Here is a 27,200-nt window from a genome sequence, read left to right on the forward strand (position 1 = left end):
CTCCACAGACAAACCTGGAAAACAAGATAGATTCATCAAAATCTCCTCACTCAGTTTCTCTTCTCTTCATCAAAAACCTTAAAATCAGCATCTTCTTGCCTCAGCCTCCTGGGTGCTGGGATTACGGGATTACAAGAGTACGCCACGGCAGCTGGGCTGCTTTTTTTCTTCCCAACAGAATTCATAGTGTGGTGTCTTAGTTACTTTTCTGTTGCTGTGGTAAAACACCATGACCAAACCAACTTACAGAAGGAAGGGTTTGTTTGGATAAGAAGGGTAAGAGTTCGTCACCATCACAGTGGGAGAGCCCGGCAGCAGACAGGCATCTGGAGCAGCAAGCCAAGTGCTCACACCTCTAACCAAAAGCAGGGAGCAAAGAGCACTCTGGGAGTCGCACATGGCTTTTAAAAGTCCAAAGTCCACCCTCAGGGATACACTTCCTCCAGTCAGACCATATGTTCCAAACCCATCCAAACAGTACCACACACTAGGGACCTAGAACTCAAACATCTGAGCCTGCGGGGACATTCACATGGCAGCCAACACACTTGGAGGTCGGAAGGTGCAGTATGCACGACATAGACCTCATTGTGTAGCTTCACACTCAGTGGCAGTGCCGCGGCCCCACACTGGGGTTGGCCATTGGGTTGTTTTCTAGTTCCTCACTGCTGCCAGCAGTGCAGGATGAGTAGTGGCCATTTAAAACTCTACCGTAATGTTTGGTTTTCTGTATTTCGATCGTGTTAGAGATTGTCCATCATTTTCTATTTTGAGTCTTTGAGTGCTTTAACTTTTCATTTTTAAAGGTACCAGGAATGAGATTCCAGGTCATGATCTAAGTAAACATGTGATCGTATTTCTTCCCATAGGTGGCTTACTGTTTGCACGTCCACCAGAAATGCATGGCAGTGTGCGTCTCTGTGTTTCTCAAGTGCATTATTGGACTTTCCTGATGGTTATCTTACATAATTTTAAATCCAGCTAATTTACCAGATTCTGTGTCGGCTTTGGCCAAGGATTCTTTTGCAGTTTCCAGGTGTCCCATTATGGCCTCCGAGGAGGGGGGTCCTTTGATTCCTATACCTCTGGTTATTTTCTTTTAGGATTGTGTTGGGTTCTATGTTGAATGCAATAAGGTAGTGGTGCCTTTGCCACGGCCTGATCGAGTGGGGATTCCTGTAGACACCCACATCAGGATGCTGGTGTGGGGACCAAGACTTGTACAGCTTCATTGTATCAAAATCTCTGCATACATTCCCATTTAAATGTTTTAAAAATAGGTCAGAGGTACATGCTAAATTCTGTTGAAGTTCTTTTTTTTTCTTTTTTTTAAACCCGTTATGGAGAGGATTGCCTAATTCCTTCCTTTCTATTCCTTTGGAAAATTGAATGCTTCTTAGTTATGGTATATTTGTTAGTGTGTTTAAATGGTAATTGTTAAATGACTAAGAATTTATAAAGAAAAACTGGACTAGTAAGTGAACAAACTCTTTCTTACTATACTGCTTAGTTGGAAAAAAATAAAAGATTTTTCTCACATCCTGCTTGGTTTTAAAAGTGCAGTTACCAACATGTTGGGTGCTTTCTGAACAACCATTTCTGCTTCAATCTTTTAAGTACACATTAGCACCAAAAGGTCACAGACCCCGATGAGGAGCTGCCTGTTGTGAGGAAGGTAGAGTTGGGTGTGACTTGGTGTAGTCATTCCCATACAGGATGATGAGCCACTAACTAGTCCCTGGCTCCAACCTTCAATGGAATTCTCGAGCAGGTGTAGAGAAGTGTGAGTTTCTTTGGTGAGCTTGTCAGAGTCCACTGTCCATTCTTCAGTGTCACTTGGATGGAAATGGTTTTCTTTTCTAGGGACAGGACAGACCTCATGGATGAAACTTGCTGGCTTGAGTTGTTGCCCTCTCCTGTGTGCTTTCCTGAATATCTTTACCCCTCCCCCCATCCTGAGTGTAGAGACATATAAACTGAAACAGACTTGTAGTTTTTATAGGTTGGATTTAAATTCCCAAAGGCAGTGGTGTCAAGTACCACCCCACATGGTGAAGAGTGTTCCTCACAGGCAGACAGATGGTTGGGGTCCGCATCATTCACCCCCTCCACAAACATGGATGTTGCTGATGGCTGAAGAGTGCTCTGACCACTGGGTCTTGGAGAATTGGTGATACTGAGTGATTTCCAGGGCTGGATAATAAGACGGCATTGTTTTTTTCTGTCAGTCCATGAACTCTATGCTAAGAACTCAGTCATCTGCCCTGCTAGGAGGTATTCAAGTAGTCCTCATATGAAGACAGGCCCCTCATGGATGAAACCTGGGGACTCGCAGCATTCACTGTCCGCACGTAGAAGAAAGACCTTTGGGTTGCTCAAGTCCCCAGACACTGGTGTGGAGACAGGAGACACAGTGTCTGGCTGTTTGCTGTGCACATGCCTGATCCATTCAATCTATGAGCACAATAAATGGTTGTGAATGCCATTTGCTTTAGGGATAATTTGTTAAGTAACCATAGTACCTATAATATTATACAGAAACCTAGTATAAAATGTCTGAAATCACAATTTTATAGGGCTCATGGTTGCTCTATCAAAGAACCCTAGTTCGAATCCCAGTACCCACATGGCAGCTCACAACTGTCCCTGACTCCAGTTCCCGGGGCTCTAGTGCCCTTTTCTGGACTTTTCAGGCACCAGAGATACTTCCAGTGCACACCAGGCATGCACCTAGACAAAGCACACATAACTTTTTAAAAATAGTTAAACAGTTTCAGAAAGCTTGTTTTCTCTCTTCATTAGCAAGCTAACTGGCATCCTGCTGACACATCATCTCAGGAAACAGACATGATTCTGTTCACTGGCCAACCCGTGAGGTGTTACCATGTGCCCTTGCATAGATGGAGGTGGGGGTTGATAACATCTAACAGTCAGTCTCTGGGACACTCCTAACCTCTTCTCCACGCTGCACACCTATGTCATGAGAGGCCGCCGCATGCATGTCTATTTGGCAGGTAAAATAATACCTCAGGTGAAACCACATCTGTGTCTCTATTGCATTGTCTCTTTTGTCTGTCCATACCACTGCATACTCAACAGTTGACACTGGAAGCGAGGACAGAGGCTGGCCCTCTCCACCTTCCCACGTCCCAGGATGCACAGGGTCAGCTGTCACTGCATCTCCTCCCCACCATTCCCATCCCACTCTACGGTCCTCCTGGTCTGCCTCCTGTTGCTCTTTTCTTCCTGGCCTCCACCTCTCTCTGCCTTGGATCCTTTCTCTTGAAAGACCACCAGCAGCTTGTTTGCAGGGTGTTTGGCTGGATGACGGTCAGATCTGACATGTGTGTCGTGTAGAACTCTTCTCAAGTTGCACCCTGTCCAGTTCTTTTCTTTCCTCTCTTTTTTAAATTATTAAAGTTTAAAAAAACAACAACCTAGCAGCGCTGTGTTTGCAAGAACATGAGCAGAAAGTAACTTCCCACAGACCTCTCATTTGTGCCCGTCTCCCCGTTGCCAGCCTCCTGCATCAGTTGGGTGTGTTTGCTGTAAGTGATGGATGGATACCGGCATGGGCTTCGTCATCTCATTTACGTTTACCTGTTTTTGCTCCTAGTCACCCATTCAGCTTGAAGCCTAGACCCCAGCTAACTGAGCTCTTGCCATTTCTTAGACGAGCAACTCATATCCCCTGTTCTTTTGATCCTCCTATCACTGCTGAGAATGCCCTTCCTTCCTCTCTTGCTTCATTTAGTTGTTAGACTCCTGCCAACTAAATCCTTCGAGGTCCGTATACCCACATGTCCTTTCTCTTCTAGTCTGAGACTCCCCTACAGACATGGAACATGTTATGCCTGACCTTCCATTGTAAATCATGTGATGCTTACAGTACCCTGAGGCCAACACAGTGAGTTCCGACCTGGTGACCTCTGTTGTCTTTTCTCTCCTTTAGCAATGTGGGTCCCTGGGGATCAAGCTCAGGTCTCCAGGCTGGGCTGCAAGCCCCTCTCCCTAGTGAGCCATCTCGCTGGCCCACAATCTGAATCTTAAGTGACTTCCAAGGGCTTGTGTGTTGAAGGCCTGGTCCACAGATGGTGGTGATATTGAGAAGCAGAGGAAACTTTGGAGACCTGTTTGGATGCAGTGAGTGTCTGGAGGCCCAGGTCCCTCTCTTTCTCTGCTTCCTGGTCACCATGGCATGAGCAGTTGTGCCCTATCACATGCACACCGCCATGATGCTCAGGCTCAGAGGCAGAGTGGCTACTCATGGGAGCCTGAACCAAAGCAAACCATGGTCACTGGCCCAGGGTCTCAGTGGCCGAATCGTCATTGTCATTTGTGTCTCAGCCTGCTTTTTAGCCTTCCTCTTGCCCCTTTAACTTCTTATAGTTACGAGTCTCCATTTTATACTTGTCACAAGGACAGAATGGCTCCCCTTTTTTATATATCTGCCACTATGAACCTCAACCACTACCACGAGACTTCCCATAGAAACACTCTACCACACAGACTTAAAACAAAAACTCTGAGGGCTTCTCACAAGAAACAGTCAGGGGCTGGAGAGATGGCTCTGTGGTTAAGAGCACTGTTGCTCTTGCAAAGGACCCAGGTTCAGTTCCCATCACCCACATGGACGTTCACAACCGTCTGTGACACCAGTTCCAGAAGATCCGATGCCCTCTTCTGACTTTCACGGGCGCTAGGCTCACACACAGTGCACAAGTACACGAAGGCAAAACACTGGTGTACATAAAATAAAAATAAACCTAAAATTTATTTTCGATATCATCATTTAGTAAAATCAGCATCTCACCCCTCTCATGCTGGTTAAGGGCATGAATCCTGAAGTTTTTAGGTTAGGTCTTGAGGTTTGCTTAGAAACTCCACGAGGGTGTTAAAGTGGCCTCCTGACAAGACAGCTTGTGTGTCCTTCCACATTGCTCCCATCTTGTTTGTCCACCTACCCTTCTGTCTCTCCACCCACCCTTCCTCTTCCTATCAGTCACCCCCATGTACCTGTCACTCTGCTTGAGATGCTAAGAATAAGAAATGGGTTCCCCAGCACAAGATTCTCAGTTCTAAATTTACACTGAATGCCTTTGTTCCAACCCATGGCTGGAGGACTGAAACATCTGAGTTTGATATTCTTTAGTTCTTCAACGAGGAGTCTCAGCTTATAACAGCATTTTAGCCTTCCTTGGTTGAAGAGTAGGATGAATAAGACCTTTTTCTATTTATTACTATGTGTAAGAACCATTGTAGAAAGTATTTAAATCCCCACTCAGGGCTTCTACCCCACCTTTGGTTATTGAGTTCCCAGATAAAAATCACATTCCCAGCCTTTATATTTACAATGAGCCTTAATGAACACCAGAGCTGGGCCGCTGCCTGCCCTCCATGCTGTTAGCATCTACTTTCCTATCGATAACCCCGAGTTATTACTTCCTATGTTCCATGGCTGCTTCTTCTTCCTCTCCTGCACCTTCTTCCTTCTTGTGGTCCTCCTTTCCTGCCAAGCCCTCGAAACCTAAACCCCATTTTTGTCTCTTCTACCTAGCTATTGGCTGTCCAATTCACCAACCAGAATTAACTTGGGGGTAGGATCACAGGGGCAACGTGCAGACTCCGGGTCTTGGGGGCCTGCACTGAGCATGACAATAGACAATAAATGACAAAACGTCAACAATGAGCTGCACTAATCTCCGGGTGATTCTAATTTTAAAGTAGATACCAATGAAGTCAGCACCTGTATTTATCTTTGAAAGTCCTCTGTGATGTCTGGGGATGTTGCATTGCTGTGAATCATTGCTCATGACTCATCTCTGTCTTAGGGCAAGCATGTGTGCAGCTCTTCCTGGATGGGGAGAGGAAGCAGATGAACAACTTCCTGGGTTATGTTGTACTGTGTATGTGTGTCTCTGTGTGTGCGTATATATGTCTGTGGACATTTATTCTTATATGGCCAGATCTTCTCTTTGGGAAAGCATTGTACCAACATTAGAATACCATTTCATTAAAAAATGAGTTTTTAGTAAAGTTCATATTTATATTTGGTTCATATATATTTATTTATATTAACAGTAAATGTTAATAGCAGAGTTAGATTCAACCCGTAATACATTCAGAAAGAGTCTGGGCTGCTTGGTAATGAACCTCAATCTCCATTATTTTGCTATTTGTTACTTCCCTTGTTTAGTTTTTGAAGGCCCATTTTAATTTATGTCCTTTTTTTTTTTTTTTTTTTTTTATCATGGTGGACTTGCAAGGCACAGGAGCCTCAGTGGGGCTATTTAACCTCCTTGATTTGGGATGAACTTTTGGTAATTCTTTCTCTTCCTCCCCAGGGAACATATTTATGAGAAGAGCAGAAATAAAAAAAAATGGATGATGACTCGTGCATTGTTAGGAAAGTTGTTTAGATGGGGATTATAATTTCTGTTGTTACTGTTTACTCTCACTTTAAAGGGAGTAAGAGATGGTTTGTTCTGGGGGCAAAAATTTGAGTGATCATGACCTGGGAACACATATTTAGGTTACCCCCAAATTCCATGTTCCAATGTGGAAGTGGTTCCATGAAGTTCTATAGTTTTACAGAAAAAGGAAAGTCAAGAATCAAGGCAAGTTTAAAATATATTGGCGGGTACATCAGAGAAGTGGTTACAGCAAGATGGGAGAAGCTTTTCTGTAGACTCAGGATGCTAGCTGATGACACTCTTAACTTTTGGATTGGTGGAAGCTAGGGCTCTGCTGAGCTAATAGATTCTAAAAGGTTTCTATCTGTTATTCACAAGATGTTAGCTCCAACACAGAGGTGGGCAAGAGACAGAACTGGAAGACTAGAACTAGTCCAAGTTAAGGTAATGAGCCTCTGGATCTGCAACATTCCAACCTCTCCACAGTGCTGCAGCTCTAATTGTCAGTCATCAATCAATCTCTGTAGACATAGCTTCTTTGCAAGAATTCTCCTTCACAGGCGTGCGCGTGTGTGTGTGTGTGTGTGTGTGTGTGTGTGTGTGTGTGTGTGTAAGTCTGAATTTTAACTCTGTAGGTAATTTCTTACAAAGGTAAGTACAGTTCACTGTGGCATCAGAATAACTGAATAGAGTTTCATGGCCATTGTGTCAACTAGATGGTGACCTTCATGTCTTTTTGTTTCTTTCTCTGCAGCTGTAAGACCAAGGCCAGCTCTGAGTTGAAGGTGCAGTGTTCACAGCTTTGAGAGCATGGCTTAGTAGAGGGCTTCCTTCTGGTGTGCTTCCCTTCCCAAACCCAGTCCTCAGGCCAGGCCTCCACATCGATCATCCCAGAGATCTGTCACAGATTCAGGGAAATGCCAGGCAGTACCGAAATGTGACTAAGAGTGGTCGTCTGTGCCCTCAGCACCTTGTCTATAGCCCATGGATAAGTCAAATAGCAGATGTGACGCTGGGCTAAAACAGGCCTCTGCCCTAAGCCTGGGAGATCAGGATACTGCTGCTTTAATGAGGCAAGCCTCTTAGCGTTCTCCCCCAAGCCGGCCCGGCTCCAGCCTTTTCCCTTCTGCCCTTGAAGTCTGGCTGACTCATCAGCTCTCCCACAAAGGTCCTCCCTGGTGGTGTCAGGGCTGTGGTCCCCATCTGAGTACAGTAGGGTAGATACAATGGCTGCATTTCACAAGCTGAAATGCCTATTGTGTGAGTCTGTGTCGGCCTTTCATTGGGTGACGTCCAGAAATAGTGTGCTCTGGAACGTGGGTGGCATAGGCACCCATGAGGCTGAGCTTGCCTTGCAGTTTCCATCCAGCCCCACAGGACAGTGGAGGGCTTGCTCTACACGGTGGTAGTGTCTGTCATTGCATGTGGGGTCTTTTGAAGGCCTATCTTCTCTGCCCCCTCCTTCAGGTGTCCTCCTGAAAGATTGAGACCTCAGGAGAGGCAAATGCTGACTGACAATGGAAAGTGCCCCTCCTGCTCAGGTGTCCTTCTATTCTTGTGGCTTTGGCACCAGAAGTCACACTCACCGATAGAGTGTTTAATGGAAGGCAGGGTGGGAGGGGCTGTGGGGCTGTGGGACAAGCTGCTCATTCCTTTCCTTACATTCTTCTAAGTGGTATAGACTTTTCTCTTATGTGCACATATGTTCGTGTGTGTGTGCACAGTGTGTGTGTGTGTGTGTGTGTGTGTGTGTGTGTGTGTGTGTGTGTGAGAGAGAGAGAGAGAGAGAGAGAGAGAGAGAGAGAGAGAGAGATCTGTGATTTACATGCACAAGTGGAAACTTGGGGTTGGTGTCAGGTGTTTCCCTCAGCCATTTCCACTTAAGTCTTGGAGACTGGGTTTCTCACTGAACATGGAGCCTACCAGTTTGGCAAGGTGAGCAGGCCTGCCCTTGTCTCTGCCTCAGCAGTGTTAGTGTTACAGGTGTGCTCCTCTGCAGAGAGCTTTCCCTGGTGCTAAGAACCGACTCCCATCCTCATGCTTGGGCAGCAATACTTAATGTTCTGAGACCTCTTCCTACCCTCTGACCCTTTTACTCTTCTTGCTGTTTGTTTTACTATGGATTTAACTAGGAATTTTGACTTGGGGCGCTCACCTGCTTTTACCATGAAAGATTTCCGGATCTGTGCTCCTGCCTGGGAAGCCTCTGCAGCTTACTTCTGCTTCTTCTTCCCCTTTTTAATTTCAGCATAGTTGCTAAGGTCCATGGAGGCCCAAGCTCTAGATGGCTGCTGTAGACAGCCTAGCTAATCACGTCTGTTGTAAATGGCCCTTGTTTTGTGAGGTTTACTTTCCCACTGGCACTGTGAAAACCACACTGTGTGAATTTGTGATGCTCTCTTCTCTCCAACCCAGCCCCACGCTCAGACGGGCTTTCCATTAGCCGTGTTTACGTGACAGTGAAGCAGAGACAGCTTGAATAGCTGTCACACAAAGGCCCTTGTCAGGCCAGGGCTCCTGTGGCCTGTGACAGAGACCTCCGGGGGCATGTGTTACGGGCTCCCTAAGGCTCCCCTATGGGGTGGATTTGGAGCCCTCTGAAGGAGTCGACTTGACCCATCTGGCCACTTGGGGATCCCCTTCCTCCCTCATCATCTAAATTTGGCCTGCAGAGTGTCAGGTTGGCTGCATGGGTTTTAACTCCCACAAACACCATCTGGTCCTTCCGATTCAGTGTGGGACACCCTTACCACTCAGCCCTTACTGAGCCCTTGCAGTTCTGGGCTCAGTGTGGCACAGAAGCTCCTATCACTGCCACTGAGGGGACCGTGACACACAAGGAACATATGGCTTTCTGTCCTTAGTTCTGCATGAACTCTCTGCTGGCCAGACCGTTTTAAGATTACTTCAAATGTCCCCCACTTGGTAGAGTGGCCAACTAGATGCATTCTCTCCTATACCGTCTGAGACATTTCTTCTCTCTCCTTCCCTGCAAAAAAAATTTCATTGAAAGATCTGGAGAGATAACTCAGAGGTTAAGCACTTGCTGCTCTAGTAGAGGACCTGGGTTCAGTTCCCAGCATGCACATGGTGGCTTACAACTATCTAAAACTCCACTGGCAGGGGATCTGACACCTTCTGCTGGCTATGAGAGGCCCTGGATTTATACAGTGCATACTCAACAGGCGGACACACTACATAAAAGTAATCCTTAGAAAAGTTCAACCTCGGGATGTGTTAATAAGCAACAGGAACATCTCTACTAATGGAACTGGCATCCTCACCGAAGGAGTCAGCAACTGTGTGAATAACACATATAATTACAACATCAATTACATGGAACAGAATAGGAAGCACGGTAAAGCTGATCAGAAGAGGGTCACAAGATACTGCGTGTATGAAAGGCCCCTGTGACATGTCCTGAAGTCACCCTGACGATGCTCACCGTTTGTGCATGCTCCTTCTCCATCCCAGTCACAGAGCAGGGACTGGCCTCCATGATGTCATCCCACAGTAGTAAGTATATGACGTAAATGCTCTCGAGGCAGGACAGAAATGAGAAACTAAAGGGAATACAGGGAGGGATTCTGATAGAAGCCTCTTGCCAGCCAAAGGTCAGAAATTCCAGTGTAATTTATAGCATTTGCTGTAAAGGCAGCCTACATGGTGACAATATGCCTTATATGGATATATTTCAAATATACATATAGAATAGCAATGGATCATGTTTGAAGACCACAATAGTGACTATCAATTATCAAACTTGTTAGGATCTAAAATCACTCAGGAGACAATCATCTGCTCATGCCTGTGAGAGAGAATCTAGGTTCAGTTAGTCTCTGACTATGTTGATGAGGGAGTATCTAGGTCGGGTTAGCCTTTGCTCATGCCTGTGAGAGAGTATCTAGGTTCAGTTAGCCTCTGACCATTCTGGTGAGGGAGTATCTGCATTGGGTTAACCTCTGACCATGGCTGTGCGGGAGTATCTGGATTAGACAAGTGGACAGAATTCTGGGCTCTGGTTCTGCACTCTATGAAGAGTAGAGAGGGTGCTTGCCCCAGTGTCTGTGGTTCTCTGATTTCCAACTGTGGACAGTGTGAGCAGTTGCCTCCAGCTTCTGCACCAGGACTTTCCTGTTGGGACTGACAGGACCTTATAACTGTGAGTCCAGATAAACCCTTTGTTTATTTGTCTCCAAATTTGCTGTTTTGGTCAGGATACAAAGTTGCTTTTTTCTTTTCTGGTCAGGATATCTGTCACAGCAATGCAAAAATAACGAAGGCTAAGTGTGAGCATATCAGGTTTGAGCCAAGCCTTTCTGTTGCTGCCCATGCAATCTACAGTTTCCAGGTGTCTCTTAGCCTACACGACTGCTCATGTGATTCAGGCTTTCCCTTACAGGCTGAAGTCCTATTCAAGACACCCCCAGAGACACCCTATAATCCCATTTAGAGGAAAGAGAAAGAAAAAATGCTTCTTAGCAGCCTTTTGAAATGCAACTTGACAGCAGCCACAGTGCTCTGTCTGGCTACGGAAGTCTGAGATTCTAATCCCACATTTGAGTGTGTCTTCAGTTTTCCTTGAGTTCTATCCTAACCTCTGACCCACTCTCTACTAAGATCTCTTAATTGACTCCAGCTCAGCCTCAGCCTGACTTCTCCTGGAATTCCTCTCTGTCCCCAAGTCAAGAATTGCACTTCCTTTGCATAGAAGTCACTGGAAAGAGCTCCCTGGGTCTCTGGCCCATGCCCCACTGCCATTGGCACTGTCCCTGAGAGTGTGTAAAAATGAACCAAGGACAAATTAATAAAACCATTTTGTATTTTAACTCTTTTCCTGTCTCAAAAAAAAAAAGAAAGAAAGAAAGAAAGAAAGAAAGAAAGAAAGAAAGAAAAAGCAATGATGACTCTGTGTAGTTGAGAAGCCATGGCTCCTTCCAGACTCATTCTTTTCGAGATAAAATTTGTCACTGTGTGTTTGGGGGAGGAGTTGTGAAGAGTCTGGGTCAGTGCCTGAGTTAGTCAGGCTTTAGTCAGCATAAAGCTACTTTACAGGGAGGAGATTATTCTGGCTCTCCAGCGTGGCCGTTGGGTCTGGGGAAGGCACCCATCAAGGCAGAAGCATGTGGCTGAGAACCACCTACATCAAGACCCAGGCATCAAGGTAGAAAGAGGCCAGTTCTATAGTTCCCTCTGAGAACACCTCTGGGGATCCAAAGCTCTCACGAGGTTGTACCGGTTAAAGACTCCATGACAGGTTTTGAAGCTTTTGCTAGAAAACACCAACTCCTCCTCTGGACCCACAGGTAACTGAAAGCAGGAGCGATGCCTTTGCCTTGGTTTCTCCGCCATCTTATTTTGTGTCAGATTCATGCCTAGGAGGAGAAAGACCTTTGCCTTGGTTTCTCTGTCTTTCCACTTTGTGTCGGATTCTTGTCTACCATTGCACTCTGGTCATTCCAGGTGTGTCTGTCAGTGGTGGGGATGGTACCACCAACAGCCCCAGCTCAGGTAAGGCTGATGCTTGACTGCCGCACAGAGGAGTTTCCAGATGAGCCAGAGTGAGGGTTCGTAGGGTTAATAGGCATTTAGGCCGGGGTTTGTACAGGAAATGGGTAGGTAGTGAACAATCTCAGAACAACGATGCTGCCTTCTCTAAGGACTTATGTGGCTGTATGCTTGACCCCGAGGCTTCCTAAGTTACATTCCTCAGAGGATGTAATTTACGAGATTTAAGGATTAAGCAATGCTTAAAATTAAAAATTTCAAATTAAGGGAACAATATGATACGACGTAGTTTATATATCAACAATTTCTCTTTGTAAATTCGATTACATTTTTGAAGGAGTGGCGTTAGGGCTGAGGAATGAATGAGAGAGGAGAGCTAATTCAGTGGAGCTCAGGGGTACACACATCCTGGGCTTCAGTAGGCACCGATCATGTGTTATTTATTTTTATTTTATGTGTGTAGGTGTTTTGCCTGTGTCTATGTCTGTGTCCCATGTGCATGCCTGGTGACCACGGAGAGCAGGGGGAGGCTTAGATGCTCTGGAATTGGAGTTACAAACAGGTGTGGGCCGGCGGCGAGCCTCCATGTGGGTGCTGGGAATTGAATCCAGGTCCTTTGAAAGAGAGGCCAGTGTTCTTCACCACAGAGCCGCCTCTCTACCCTCCTCATTTGTTGTCTTCTTCTTTGAGATGCCTCTAGGAACCCACACAGGTAATTTTGGCCTTAGCAATTATGTTGAAGTTTCTGGGCTCCCACAAGGCAAACTAGATCCCAGAGTGAGGGGCTTTTCCCTTTCTCCTGTCCATCTAAGTTTCTCTGCCTTCCTTCCTTGTTTCATGTTGCTTAGCCTATCTTGCTTCCCGACAAGGACGTGTGCACAGAGGTCATTTACTGTCCTAAACCTGCAGTCACTCTGCATTCCAGGAACAGCAGTGCCTCACTGGATGATCTCCTCCCAGAAGAAGGCAGTGCTGAAGCCTTGGACAGGGTGGTTCCTGAGAACCATCTTGTTCCATAAGCAACAAGTCTTTCTTAGACCACCTTCTAGAATAATCTGAGACAGTGATCAACAGACTGCACCTCGGCTGTGTGTACCCCGTGCTCTCGCACCCAGATTCCCTCCCTATTCTCTCCCTCGAGCTCATCACCGGTAACCCCAAGGTGGGGTTGGGTCACTGGACTCTCCTGACATCCACTAGCTCCCCGTCCTTCTCTTTCACCATGGCTGCTCTTCTTAATTGGCACATTGCATAGGTAGCTGAGCCTACTCTGCTGGTGCTCCTGGAGCTGGGGACACTGCCCTAAATGTCTGGCGACAGATCCGCCATCTCCCGGTAGCACGGCCCTGGGGATCAAGCCTTTAGCACAGGCATCAGGGGACATCCACACGGAGCCATGGTAATGCAGAACGGCTTGCTTTGTACACTGCAGTGAGTACCTTCTGAAGATGGAGACTTCAGTTCCAGTTAGAGAAGCATGGAGAGAGATAGTTGTGAGCCGGGCTGGGTTAGCCTTTTGTTCTGTTAGAATCCTTTTTTTTAAAAACCAATTATTTTCAGGAAGTAAGTCAGGAAAGTATTTCAAGAGTGTTTTATTGTCAGTTTAACACACGCACACACACACACACACACACACACACACACACACACTCAGAGGAATGCATCTCAAGGGTTTCTTGGCAACCTCTGGGATTAATTAACTTTTCAGCTTCCAAAAATGTATCAGGTGAAATAATATTATCCCAGTGCTGAGAAACCGCTGATGCAGAGGCTGAAGCCATGGCTACAGTGATGGCTACAGCAATGGAGAGCATGTACTGCCTGCACTTCCAGTCTAGACAGATCAGGGACTACGGGGAATCAGCAAGGAATGACTACGTGGGCTGCATTCAGTTTGAGAACAGTTGTCCCGCATTGAGAAAAAGAACGATGTCTCAGGCTATCTCAGGCTGCCTTGGAACCAGTGCTTTCGGCCTCCCAATTTGAAATGGAGATGGAGCCCGCAGCTAGCTTGGTGCTTCCACACCAGAGACGCCATACAAAGCACGTTACCGGCTTACAGAAGCTAGTCATGAGGCCCATGGATAACTGAGTGCCACAGCCCCGTCCCCTGTGTGGAGGTGGGGGATGGAGTGAGGCATGCTGTGGGAAGAGGGAAGGAAGCAGAGTAGGAATGGCTTTTCACATCCAGGGGCCGGCCCCACCATGGTCTCATGCCCCTTCCCACGTTGTTGGACCAGCTTTATCGTGTTCTTTTTATGCAGCCGTTTGAAGGAAAGATGCTTTTTTGTTGCTGCTGCTGTTTCTCTCATTAATTTTCTTATTGGAGAAGGATCTCACATAGCCTAAGCTGGCTTTGGATTTACTACGTAAATCTGATCCTCTGCCTCCCCTTCCCAAGTGCTATGATTACCCATGCATGCCACCACAATGATTTATGGGATCAAACTCAGGACATTCTGGATGATAGGGAAAAAACACTCTACCAACGACTCCAGCCCACAGCAGAAGGATCCGAGATTAAAAATACTGTACAAGTTGTTCAATTAGGCTCAGGTGCTAGGAGTAGTGGGAACTGTGGCTCTGTCAATGGTGAAATACACCTCTCCGGCAAGCTTTTCTGTTGGTGGCTTCACTAGCTTAGCAGGAAAGTCCAGTGGTTAGGCAGGGGAGTGTGTGTGAGGAACCCTTGTCACAGAAGAACAATGGTAGCACCATTTCCAGGTCCCCTTAACTACACTGCTGAGATCATATGCTGTCAAATGTTCCACAAATCCCAGAAAGAGATCTTCTTAAGGGGCCCAGAAGTTCTGTTTTAGTTTGCTTTAGACAAAGCATCTGTTTACCTGCTTTCTGGATCAGGTTTCTGGGTAAAGTTTCATTTGAAGCTAGAGGTCTATGGTTTCTAGAAAGTTTGGAAACCACTGAGATAGTGGGGGTTTTGTATGTGAGGAGGAGGCTCTTCTAGGGGCCACATGGGGCTGTGAGTAGAGAAGGGTTGTGCAGTGGGCAGCTGGACACATGGTTGAGCGTGATGCTGTGGGGGAAACTCCGTGAACAGCCCTGCTTGAACAAAGCACAGCGGTGCTTACCACGGGAGCCCTGGACTGCCCCGGGGTGTCTGGAGACTGTATTTCGGGTCTTTTACTCTCTGCTGTGTAACGAATATGACGGTCCAGGTAGGTACCAAGGTGGAAGCTAAGAGGTTTCCGACAGATGACCACACCTTCTTGTCTTCCTTTGCAGTGCACTTACATCTCAATCGACCAAGTTCCCAGGACCCACGCCATAGTGATAAGCAGACCTGCCTGGCTCTGGGGGGCAGAAATGGGAGCCAATGAACATGGGGTATGCATAGCCAATGAAGCCATCAATGCCAGAGAACCAGCTGCAGAGACAGAAGCCTTACTGGGGATGGATCTGGTCAGGTACAGAATGGCGATTCTTTGAAGCAACTGCCAGTGGGATTGGGGATTAATGTTTTCCCGTACTTTTTGCATTGTAAGACGTTCTATTTAATAGAATTCTAAGAAGATGGGGGGTGGGGAGAATAGATACAATGACATATTATTCATCAATACAAAATAATTAAATACTGCTGTGTGTTACAAATAGGATCTTGAGAACTTGATAAACACTAGTGAAGACATCAGTTACAAAAGCCACTGTGTGAGTCATAGGAGTCAAAGAGGCCGGAAGTAAGGGATGCTTCTCTGGGGTTGGGATGGGAGTAAGGGGTGGGTAGGAGGGTGTCTTTGGGGATATTGAAAATGTTTTAAACTTAGGTTGTGGTAGTGGTTATACAACTGTTTTTGTTTAAACTGTTTTAATAGACACCCCTAAAAATGAAGAATTATATCTTTAAACCATGTCTTAAAAATTCTGCATTTATACATGCTCATGTTTTGAACCTTTATAAACAACATTTTAAATAGAATTATATTGGTTAGAAATTGTAATAACATAAAAGAAAACAATAAATGCATAAAAGTTAAAAGAACAAAGAACACAGTTGGAGCACTCCCTCTTCCGCCTGCCCCTTGGTGGTCTTTCTTGCATCCCCCTCCTATTCTCAAATACATGGACCAGAAGAAGCCAGATGTGGGTTTGGGATCTTGGTATCTGCTTACCCCTGTGGCACAAGTACAGGGGAGTGGGCCTAGCACACGAGGGCAATAGGTAACTGAGTGCTGAGTGAATGAGGAGAGTAGAGTGTGGGAGAGCAGGACTCCTCTGAAATGGAATAATAATGTCACTGAATGAAGATGGGGCTGGAGGGCGTGGCTTTCAGGAGGGAGTGGATGGAAATACCAAATAATAGTTCTCTGTGCTAAGTTTCCTCTGGCTTTCAATATGAGGCCTATACTAGATGGCTTTAGAAATTCCTTCCCAAAGCTAATTTCCTAAGAAAAATAATTAAGGTTTGGACAATTTTTTTTTTCTAGAGAAAAATCACTCATTTACCCAGAAGCCCCAGTGACCCATGGCTTCTGCCAACCCTGAGTAGATCTGCTAGGGATAGCCCTTGGGAATCGTTTCTGGGTCATTTTCTTTTGTTTTCTTTCCTCCTCCTCCTCCCTCCTCCTCCCTCCCTCCCTCCTCCCTCCCTCCCCCTCCCTCTCCCTCCCTCCTCCTTCCTCCTCCCACCCCAGATAGTGTTTTACTTTGTAACCCATGCCTCCCAGGCCCAGTACTGATGACCCCCCTATCTTAGCCTCCTGAGTGCTGAGATGTTAGTCTGGGTAAAATAAGAACTGGAAGAGGGGGACAGAAAGAGCTTTGTATGTTCAGTCAGTTTTTCTCTCCAACAAACGTGTAGAAACCAAGTTTTGGGTTTGTTTGTTGCAGCTCCCTTAGTGTGTTTTTCCTTTTAAACAAACCTCTACATTTAGTAGAAATGAAGCATCAGCAACAAAAATCATCCCTAACCCCTAGTCTATGACTTTGTGATAGTTTTGCCGTTTGGGACCTAGGGAGTTGGCAGAAATCTTAATCCTAAAAGTTAACTTTTGAGTGTTGGCAGAGAGAGAACCTTTCCTCCCTGAGAGCGCCTTATCCTCCTGAGATTCTCCGTCCTGTGAGCAGTGTAGCCTGCTCAGTATCAGCACGGTCTTCACTCTGCTGCATGAGGAAGCTCATGGCTACAGAGATTTTAGTCTGCTTACAGGGAGAGGATAGAAAACCGAACAGCACAGATTCTTATAAAAATCAAATCGAGAGAAACAAAATTATTTTTAAAGCTTTATTATAAAAAGCTCTGCAAATGAATAAATACATAAATAATATCACACACACAATCTAACCAGACCAAACAATCTATACAACCTAATGAACTTATATACAAGTGGTTCTGAACCTTCCTAATGCCGAGACCCTTTGATATAGTTTCTCATGTCGTAGTGACCCCCAGCCATAAAATTATTTTTGTGGCCACTCCGTAACTGTAACGTTGCTATTGTTATGAATTTTGATGTAAATATCTGAAAGGGTCATTTGACGGACCCCAAAGGGATCGAGACTCACAGGTTGAGAACCGCTGTTGTGTTGTTAGGATTAAGTTATAAATGAGGATATAGATCTGTTTCATTTAAGTTATGATTCTGTCATGGGTTATTTTTGGTTTCGGTGGTGGATCATCAATATGTAGAATATGAACAATACTGAAAGTGTAAAATTTAATGGGAGGGGTCACGGCATCCATTTGAATGTCAATTTTAAGTGAACAGCACAAATCTAAGGGTGACTGAAGGTGACAGGGAGAGGAAGCAGGAAGATCTGGGATATGATGACACAGAAGTGGTAAAAATATTCCGGAGCTAGCCCTCCACAGACACTGCTGGGTGTGAACCTCAGAGCTAGCCCTCCACAGACACTGCTGGGTGTGAACTTCAGAGCTAGCCCTCCACAGACACTGCTGGGTGTGAACTTCAGAGCTAGCATTCTATAGACCCTTGGATGGGGCACTTGGGATGTTCAGGGAGATGTGCTCCAGGTGCGTCTACAGGACTGAAGGGTGGGGACAGAGAAGCTATATTTGGTGGATAATCATTGCTGTGAGAGTTATCAAGGTCTGGGATAATAACAAACGCAGGAGTAGATAATGACTGACTTGAAGCCATCTAAGTTGCCATCTCCCCCTGGCTGGCACACAGCCATTGCAGTAAGAATGGCGTGACAAATCCTGTGACCCTGGCCACTTCTTGGAGGGGCACACAGTTTGTACTTAGAGTAGACTCCTAAGTTCAGGGTCAAATTCCGAGTCTGGTCCCAGCTTTAAACTGGCTAAACCTAATCTTTTATACCAAGCAAGTCCTATGAGTCACTCCCCTAAGCCTCAATGTTAACTGGGGAACTGTGCATACTGTAGATCAAAACCAGAGCGCTGCAAGTGGCAGGGTTCCAGGGCAGCTGTTCTCCAAGCATGGCCTCCACAGAAACACTGCCCAGGAGCCTGCTAGGGAGGCAAATTCACCCCCGTCTGTCTCTGTCTCTCTGTCTCTGTCTCTCTGTCACCCTGTCTCTCTGTCTCTCTCTCTCTCTCTCTCTCTCTCTGTCTCTCTCTCTCTCTGTCTCTCTCTCTCTCTCTCTCTCTCTCTCTCTCTCTCTCTCTCTCTCTCTCTCTCTCTCTCTCACACACACACACACACACACAGTACATGGGATTGGCCCACCGTCTACCTCGGCGAGGCAGGTGGCCCATATGGCAGAGATTGCACTGCTGTTCAGCTGGAGATGGCCGTCCTCATGGTGGCTCTTCCAGCTGCTGCTTTTAGCAGCGTCGAGCCATTTCTTGCGCTGTCCTTGCTTGTCCTCCGTGCTTGGCTGCCAGCTTCCTGGGCAGCTCCTGGACGAGCAGGCGTATTTATATTTCACATGCTACTCCAAGTATCTGCGAGACGGTGGCTGATTATTCGAAGACTATAGCTGCTCCCCATCTGCAGCCTCTGCTCCTTTGTGCCTTCCATCAGCTGGGAGAGACATAACTGACTGACAGCCTCGGTTTAATAGGCACCGTCTTCAGGGTAAAGGTATAATTTGTATGAGCTTCTTAGAGGTGTGCAAGCATTAGGTAACATTTGTTCTAATTCATTCTTAGTGGTAAAAGCCAAGCTTTGTCTGTTCCCTTGCCTCTCCTCCTCCCTCTCTCCTCTTTTCTTTTCTTCTTTCCTTTCGTTCTTATGTATCTCTGAATAGTACTCCCTCCTAGCATCCCCAACACCAAGAGGCACACACACACACACACACACACACACACACACACACACACGTTTTGCTTCCTAGTGACTATGGATCCAAGTACCAAACAGCTGGCAGGAGCTAACATTAGAATAGGGGATCATTTTTGGAAATCAAGGTATCTCTTACACCTGGAGTCCATTAAATCTAATGTCTATTTGTCCTGACGATACCTCTTGGCCTCCATCATGATGAGGCCCAGGAGGCATTTAGATCCCATTAATTAGACAGAGTATGCTGGGAATACCTAATAATCAGCTAGAAGTGGGCTGGGGTGGCAGCCCTAAACTGTGGTTTTCCCAACACCCGTGGTGTAAGGATGATATAGCATCCAGCTCACAGTCCTCCAAGATTAACCTCCGTTCTCTGAGTAGATCGGGGTGCCAGCTGGTTCCAGAGAGCACTGCTTTCCGGTCATGCGCTATGCCTGACCCTTACACTCAGGTTTCAGCCTCTTCTTTTTCTGCAGACTCCCCCCACCCTTCATTTCATGTGTCTGTGTGCACAGTGTGCATGCATGTGGAGACCCAAGGTCCGGAATCTTCCTATATCACTTTGCTCCCTCATTCTTTTAGGGAGGGTCTCTCAACAAGATCCAGAGGGTCTCTCAACAAGATCCAGAGCTTTCTGGCAGAGCTATCCTTGCCAGCCAGCTTCCTCTGGGTGTTCCTCTGTCTTTGATTTCCCAGGGCTGAAATCATAGGTGGGCACCCAGCAGTACATGGTATCTGAACATGGTCTTCCAAGTCCTGCAGACTGACTTTTCCTACTTCTGATTGAGTTTGGTGTTGGCACTAAACCTGGCCAGTCTTGTTGTTTCAGAGCATCTTGTCATTCTAAACACAACCCGTCAGCGGCTCCTCATGTCAGAAATCTCAGAACATCTTGAGAGAAAGTTGAGGAAAAGTTGGAAAGGTGTGTGGATTTTTGTGGTAGGTTCTTAGTGAACATGGGCGCTCACAGGTGATGGGAAAGGTGAAACGTGGGTAGTTAAAGTCGCTATTTCCCTGTCTCTGAAAGCTGGCTTTATATGTGCTGTTTTATTTAGCACTCACAACAACCCAAAAGCTAGGTTTTCTAATTCCTTATGGTAGACGAGCAAACTGGAAGTTAGGGAAGTTAAGTGGCTTGCCCAACACCCTAGGGCTAGAAGGGGGCTGAGTTCAGAATACCTGGGTCCCACTCTCTCCTGATTGGATCCTGCTTTACTTCTTCCAGTGAGACAGAACATTGAAATGGAAAGGAGTCAAAAGGTCTCAAACACCCTTCCCTGTCAGGAGGGGAAATGACAGCAGATGCAGTTTTAGACTGAGTTGGCGTTTGTTCGTGATGCAGGATCCTGGGCAGCCTTCACTCTGGAAAGCAGAAAGCCCTCAGTAGGCAGGAGTGGGGCACTGGCTTTTACAGAATAGAGATGGAGAAACAGATTAACATGGGGAAAAAAAAAGAAACCCATTAGCATTAGGTGACTTCAGGTTACTCTTCTGTAAGGGTTACAGCTACAGGGACGTTCTTATGTAGACTGAGAATCCGTTGTGCATTAAAGAGGGATAAGAGTGGAATATTGCTGTTCCCAAAAGCTCCAGTCATGGAACATTCACGCTCCAGTTCGGTCTGGACTGGCCAAGTGAGGGCTGTTGCAGGAGCTCAATGCCTTCCGTAAATTTTAAAATTCAAGTCCACACAGCATATAACATCCCCTTATTACTTTTCTTAGTCTACGTGGAACACTGTAACAAAGGCATAACAGCCTGGGAGGTTTAAATGACAGATATTTCATATTGCAGTTCTAGAGGCTTGGAAGCTCCAGATCACAGTGCCAAGAGGTCCTCTCTGAGGTACGGAAGGCCAGAGCAGAGGCAACCTTTTGTGTCTCTTTGCTGAGGACCCCGATCTCATCACAGACTCCACCCTCTTGCTCTAACCTCTTCCCAAAGCTCTAATTGCCCCACACGGGAGAAGCGGCTTCAGTACTTGAAGACAGGCACAAACTTTCTGTTCTTAGCATCATCCTGAGTAGTCCAGCCTTTGCTAAAGGCCGAGAATCTTCTAAATGTCAGGACGACTACAAACCAGAGGGACCAGGAAGATGTGTGGGTAGAAAGGGGTAGGGTAATTTGCTAGAGAGTCTTCTAAGAACAGAGTCCTCTAGGGGTGGTCTATCAGTTATTTTCATTACTTGCTCCAGAACAGTAGTGGTTTGCCAAACTCAATCCAGTTTTCACCTAGTTCTTATTTGGGGTGTAGAGGGGAGCCTCTCAGAATCTACATCATAGATACAGCAAAGCTCAGCGGGCAGATTCCTAAACCAAAGTGCGGGTGCTGTCTGACGAGGTCTTTCAGGCCATGAGCCTCATATTTTATTCCCTCTCACAAAACCCAGAATTGAATTCAGGAGCATCTAACTCTCAGAGCCAGAACAACTTAGTCAAAGCACTTTGGAAGGTTGTAGATGTTTGCATGAGATTAACCTGGATCCTTCCAAGCCATCTCTGTCCTGGTCTTTGTTAGGCTAAGGCACAGCCACTAAGTCAACTTAGGCATTGGGTCAGAAACACTCTTGTTTCATTTGGAAAATGTGTACTGAACCCATCCAGGAGGTAAGAATGGGAGGGGATTGCTTGAAAACGTGCCTTAGGATGCCCAGTGATGTCCTCCTGCCCAGTGACTTGGGATTCATCTGCCTCTCTTGAGCTCAGGAGGAGTGTGTGAAGTCCCAGTGTCCTTGCCCACCTTTTACTGTGGCATGGGCAATTCTATCCTCATCCCATGACCAGGCGGCAGCTGGGGATCGTCACGTGGGTTAGAGGCATAGATAGCATTTAGCCCATGGTGCTGATCTGAGGAGCAGTGAAGTCAGACCCCTACCTGCATTTCGGGATGGAGGAAAAGTACAGGTACAGAGCTTGGGTGGATGGCAGCGGACATGCGCACTAGAATCTACAGAACAGGAATTCTCCGAAGACTATTGCACCAGCCACTGTTGTATGATCCTGAAGTATGCTGCTGTGGGTCAGTTACACGCAGAGGCCTGGGGTCACATGAGGCATTGTGTCCGAAGACCCCGGAAAAGACTTTGCTCCAAATCTTTGACATGTCCCTCCTTTTAGGAGGTGATGGCTTCGACACAGGGAAATGTACTTAATGTAGATTTCAGTGAGAACGTTCTCTTTATTCGTGACAGAGGGATAGCGCGCTGCCTTTGAGAGGGGGAGTTCTCAGACAACTGTTTGAAACCCAGCTACCCTGTTTGTGAATTTCCACAGCTCAGGGTTTTCTCTCATTACTCTTTTAAGGCTCAGCGTTGTAAATTAGGCTCTGCCATCAAGTCTTCCTAAATAAGCCTGAAAGGAACCCTGTCAGGTGAACTGGTATGGGATGCTCTGACCATGAACGTTAAGCCAATTGCGGGGCTCAGTCTACAGCTTGCAGCTGTATTATCCTTTCTTCTCCGTGACAGCCCAGCCTTAAGACACATTCAGCTGAGAGACTTTAAACAGTCATTACTTCTCAAGCAAGTCATGGATTTATCAAGGACGGATTACACCTCCACCTAAGTAGCTCTGTCATCTGCTCTAAGACGTGAGCGACCATGAGCAGAGTAACAGTCCAACTGGAAGGATGGAGGAAGGGACGACGTGCACCTCGTGTGCCACTGTCTGTCACCTCAGCTCGAGGAGGCGGTAGTGTGTGCATATTGCCAGTGTGAGGACAAACAGCTAGAAAGGTCACATGACTAAGGCCATATTGCTGTTGAGTAGCGTAGCAAGAGCTGGAGCACTGTGCTCTCTGAGTTTCTGGGCCACCGCATTCCACCTGCTGAAGGGGATGTTTACTGGCATGGCTCCACCATTTAGGGGTGTGTGTTTTCATGTTTGTTGTCTTATAACACCCTGGTGACCTTAACACTTTTTAGAGATGGTATAAAGCTGAGGTTCACGTCTGCTATGCAGGCTGTCCAAGGTCATGCAGAAGGAAGTGTCTGGACTCTCCTTGACAGGCTGATTCACTGATAAGGCTGGGGAAAGAACATGTCGGGCTCACCTTAGGCGGAGTCTATGTTCTTTTGATAGTTGATGCTGCAAAGGACAACAGTTGAGGCAGCCTGATATGTAGGAGGGAGGTACGTAGGGAAAGAACCAGTCCTATGTAACCCGTTCCTAATGAGAACTCTGAGCAAATTATATGCCTAGAGGACAATGGCTGGCAACCGAACACTTAGAACCAGTTTTCTCAGTGTACTATAGGATGCTGTACCAAAACACCTTAAATGGGAGCGTTATAGACAACAGAAATGTATGTGCATAGTTTTTGAAACAAGGAAGTCCAAGATCAAGGTACCAGTATTTAGTGTCTAATGTGGATACATTCTGATTCATACACAGCACCTATTTACTGTGTCCCTCAATGGTGGAAGGAGGCAAGGCAGCTCTCCAAGGAAGCCTCTTTTATAAAGGACACTATTGGCACTCATGATGATGTCACTCCCATGACTTCATCATCTTCCAGAAGACCCACTGCATAATACCAACTCATCGGTGTTAGGTTTTCAACATGAACTTCAAAGACACACAAAGTAGGCTTTAACAGTACCCAAAATACCCACTGGAGAATAACCGTTGATCCAAGCTTGAGAGATTTCCTTTTTCTTAGGGCAGTAGCCAGGAGGAAAAAACCAACCTAGAGCTGAACTGGACAGTTATACAGTGAGCCAAGAGCAAGAACGAGCTGTGAGTATAGAGGACGCAGCCCCTGGCCCATGAGATTTTTATTCTTACGAAAGGCAATCAAATCTAAAGACAGAAGAACACATTTCTACAGTTTTTAATTGGCTGTGTTACAAGAGGCATTCTGAGTTAAGTACTACTAAGTAGTTCATATATTGGTCTGAATATTTAACATGTTTGTATGTATTGGCATCTTTCCCGATGTGGCACGTGTCCCAGTCTTCCTTTGCTATGGTAATGATCATGTGGCCTGAAGTGACGGAGGTGTGCTTATGATTTCCTTCAGGCTTGGTTTAGAACGAGGGACAACAGCTAAAGAAGCCTTAGACATCATCGTCTCCTTATTGGATGAGCATGGACAAGGTGGAAATTATTATGAAGATGCCCATTCCTGCCATAGCTTCCAAAGTGCATATCTGCTGGTGGATCGTGACGAAGCCTGGGTGCTGGAGACTGTAGGGAAGTATTGGGCTGCTGAGAGAATCACAGGTGAGGGGGTACAGAATCTGGAGTTTTAAGGGTAGGACGGGCTGAGAGGATATTGGTCTGATATGCTGGGCTGGCCCAGAAGAGCTGTGCTGCTGTGCAGTATCTTCTGTGCATCCCCTTCAGGCTTAGGTATGCCTTTCCTGCCAAGTACCTTAATTAATTCTACACTTCCTGCTTGCTTTTTGGACATCTCTAGTTGTAACTATAAACCATGACTATGGGTTGGGCAAGAGAACGAGGAATCTTGAATCATAGTAAGTCAACAAACCTCTTGTCACTTCCATAGCTGCTTAAGCTTAGACTCATCCTCTAAAATAGAAACTTGGGTCTCTAGGGACTATTGAGTGCCACTGGGTGCCAACCAGGTCACATGTCTGAGACTCCATCCCTAGGAGGGCATCATGGACTTGGCCATCTACGTGGGAAGCGCCCCTCTAGTTCATACTGCTTCTTGTTTCTGGTTCAGTGTGGAGACAGTGTACCACCACCCCAGGGCTCTCCCTCAGACTCCCAATGGGATAGAGTTCTAGAATTGGCTAAAGGGCTTCCGAAATTCCTACATAACTCCACAGGAAACTGGTCATTGGGGGTCCCCTTGCACTCCCTGCGACAAGATGATAAATACATACCACATGCATCAGCAGTCTCCCTTACCAAGTTCTGGGGATGTCTGGCTAGTCCATCAACACATTGTCATCTTCTTGACCTCTACACCACTGCATACTTTTGTTCAGCCGAGTTCACTATGAAGCCTTTAACCAGCTAATTATGAAAGGCATTACATATGAAATCCGTTTGCTACCCCAGTGTTTAATCAGAACCAAATCTGACCTTAGCTAGATCTTGACAGTCACTGGGCGTCAAACCTGTTTTTGTGCACAGGTTCCAGGGACAGAGGCTCACCCATGATTAGCATGGTCCATGTACAAAGCCACCCTGCTGAGAACAAGAGGGTAGGCCAGTTCTCTGTGTGCGTGAAGACTGCGTCCTCTCATTTTCACACGGTATGGACCAGGCTAGCAGAGCGGTCAGGGAGTTTGCCTACCTCCATGAGCCTATCTCTCAGGGTCTGTGCATGATCCCTGATCTTAGAGGGTTAGCAGAACAAAAGTTTCACTCCTCCCCACCCTCAGACCTCCAGCTCCCCTTCCCCGACGGGAACTTAAAACTCCTTTACACAAACCCTTCGAAGACAAAGTGATGCTATCAAATGGCTCTCTCAGAAGAGCAGAAGGGCTGTGTTTCAAAGCAGTGCAGTTGCTTTTAAGTAGAATCTAAGACTTTTTGATCTGTAACTGCATTCAGAAGCAGGGCGTCCTTCAAAGCATCGCTTACAAAGGCCCACCTCTACAAAACGAGTATTGTTTTTCACTAAACATTTTTTTTTTCAAACAGCCGTTTTTTTCCATCGTCAGTTTCATGTTCTCTGACCTCAGCAGCACTCGATTCACAGTGGTGGGAGTTACTGAACTCTGTGCTCTCCATTCTGATTCTTAAGAAACAAGTGTTTACTATAAACCAGCCCTCTAGGAAAATAACCTCTGTGGCATACTCAAGAACATTTCTTTCTTTGAATAGCTTAGTATAAATGGTCCCAATATCACTTTTTTTTTTATCATAACTGTTTTCTGTTGCTTAATTAGAGTTTTACATGGCTGATACCCTTTGGGGGGAAAAAAAGAATGATCAATGACCAGAGCCTCTCAGTCAGGAGTGCATAGTTTGGAGGTATAAATCATCAAAGCAAGGCATCCTGGGAAAATAGTCCAGATGATTTGACTTCAAGGCTCCCAGATTCAGGCTGAAAGGGCTCTACTGTAGTGGGATTCAGGCAGTAAGAGCTCTAAGATAGCCTCGTCTTTCTTTCTTATTCCTTTTTCCAATAATTTGGAAGCTCAACATGGTCCCTGGGAGACTCCTCTGGGAACAGCCCTTTTGAATTAGCAATGGGAACCTAGACCCTGCAGTCTAGACAACACCTTAAAGCTTAGGGACCAAGTCACCCTTCATGTGTCTGGTTGTGTGGGGGTGGGGGTGGGGATGGCAGAAGTGTTCCTGGGGAGGAGGAAGCTGTGAAGTTTGTGGAGTATCCCTGTAAAGAAGTCATATATAGACTGAGTCTCCTGAGAAGTCCTTTCAAAGACCTGTTCAATTTCCCTGTAACCACGCATGCTTGGAGTTTCTTTAGTCAAAATGAAGGGCCATGAGCGTTTCATTTTGTTTGTGAACTTAAGATCAGTAAATCTGACATCCATCTCAGCTGTAATAATCCAATGGAGTCAGGCTGAACCTTTTTGGATGTCTCCTGGAGGGAGGATGAAGGATTTTGTGTTTTTCTCTCCTCAGAAATGGAACTGATTCCTCCCTGTAGTCTTGGGTTCCTTCCACTAACCAGGCGTTGGGCTCTTTGCAGAGGGAGTGAGGTGCATTTGCAATCACCTTTCACTCACTACTAAGATGGATGAAGAACACCCAGAACTCAGGACTTATGCTCAGAGTCAAGGCTGGTGGACGGGAGAGGATGAATTCAATTTTGCCCAGGTCTTTTCTCCCGCCGATGACCATTTGGACTGCTGTGCAGGCAAAGACAGCTTAGAAAAGCAAGAAGGTAAGTTAATCTGCTCCGAACTTTGGAGGGGGGACACAGAGGAGGAGGGACACGGAGGAGGGGTTGAGAATAAGCCTTGCATGTTAAACGGGTACTTGCGCCTTCTTCCTGGTGACAGGAGCAAGGAGACAGCTTGCACATGGCTGCATGCAGCTGCTACACTTGTAGGAACGTGGAAGGGTTGCTTATTTCTATTGATGGCGAACACGGCTGTTCTCA

General features: G+C 46.3%; 1 protein-coding gene across 2 annotated transcripts in view; it reads left to right on the forward strand.

The window, feature by feature from the left end:
- Positions 1-27,200, forward strand: part of Scrn1 (secernin 1) — a 63,177-nt gene that overhangs the window by 17,543 nt on the left and 18,434 nt on the right. For both annotated transcript variants that reach the window (XM_032906461.1, XM_032906462.1), the window contains exons 3-5: positions 15,168-15,349; positions 24,171-24,373; positions 26,787-26,981. In XM_032906461.1, coding sequence (XP_032762352.1) covers positions 15,168-15,349; positions 24,171-24,373; positions 26,787-26,981 — 580 coding nt within the window. The remainder of the gene's footprint in view (positions 1-15,167; positions 15,350-24,170; positions 24,374-26,786; positions 26,982-27,200) is intronic.

Source organism: Rattus rattus, chromosome 6, assembly GCF_011064425.1.
Source record: "Rattus rattus isolate New Zealand chromosome 6, Rrattus_CSIRO_v1, whole genome shotgun sequence".
Classification (NCBI taxonomy): domain Eukaryota; kingdom Metazoa; phylum Chordata; class Mammalia; order Rodentia; family Muridae; genus Rattus; species Rattus rattus.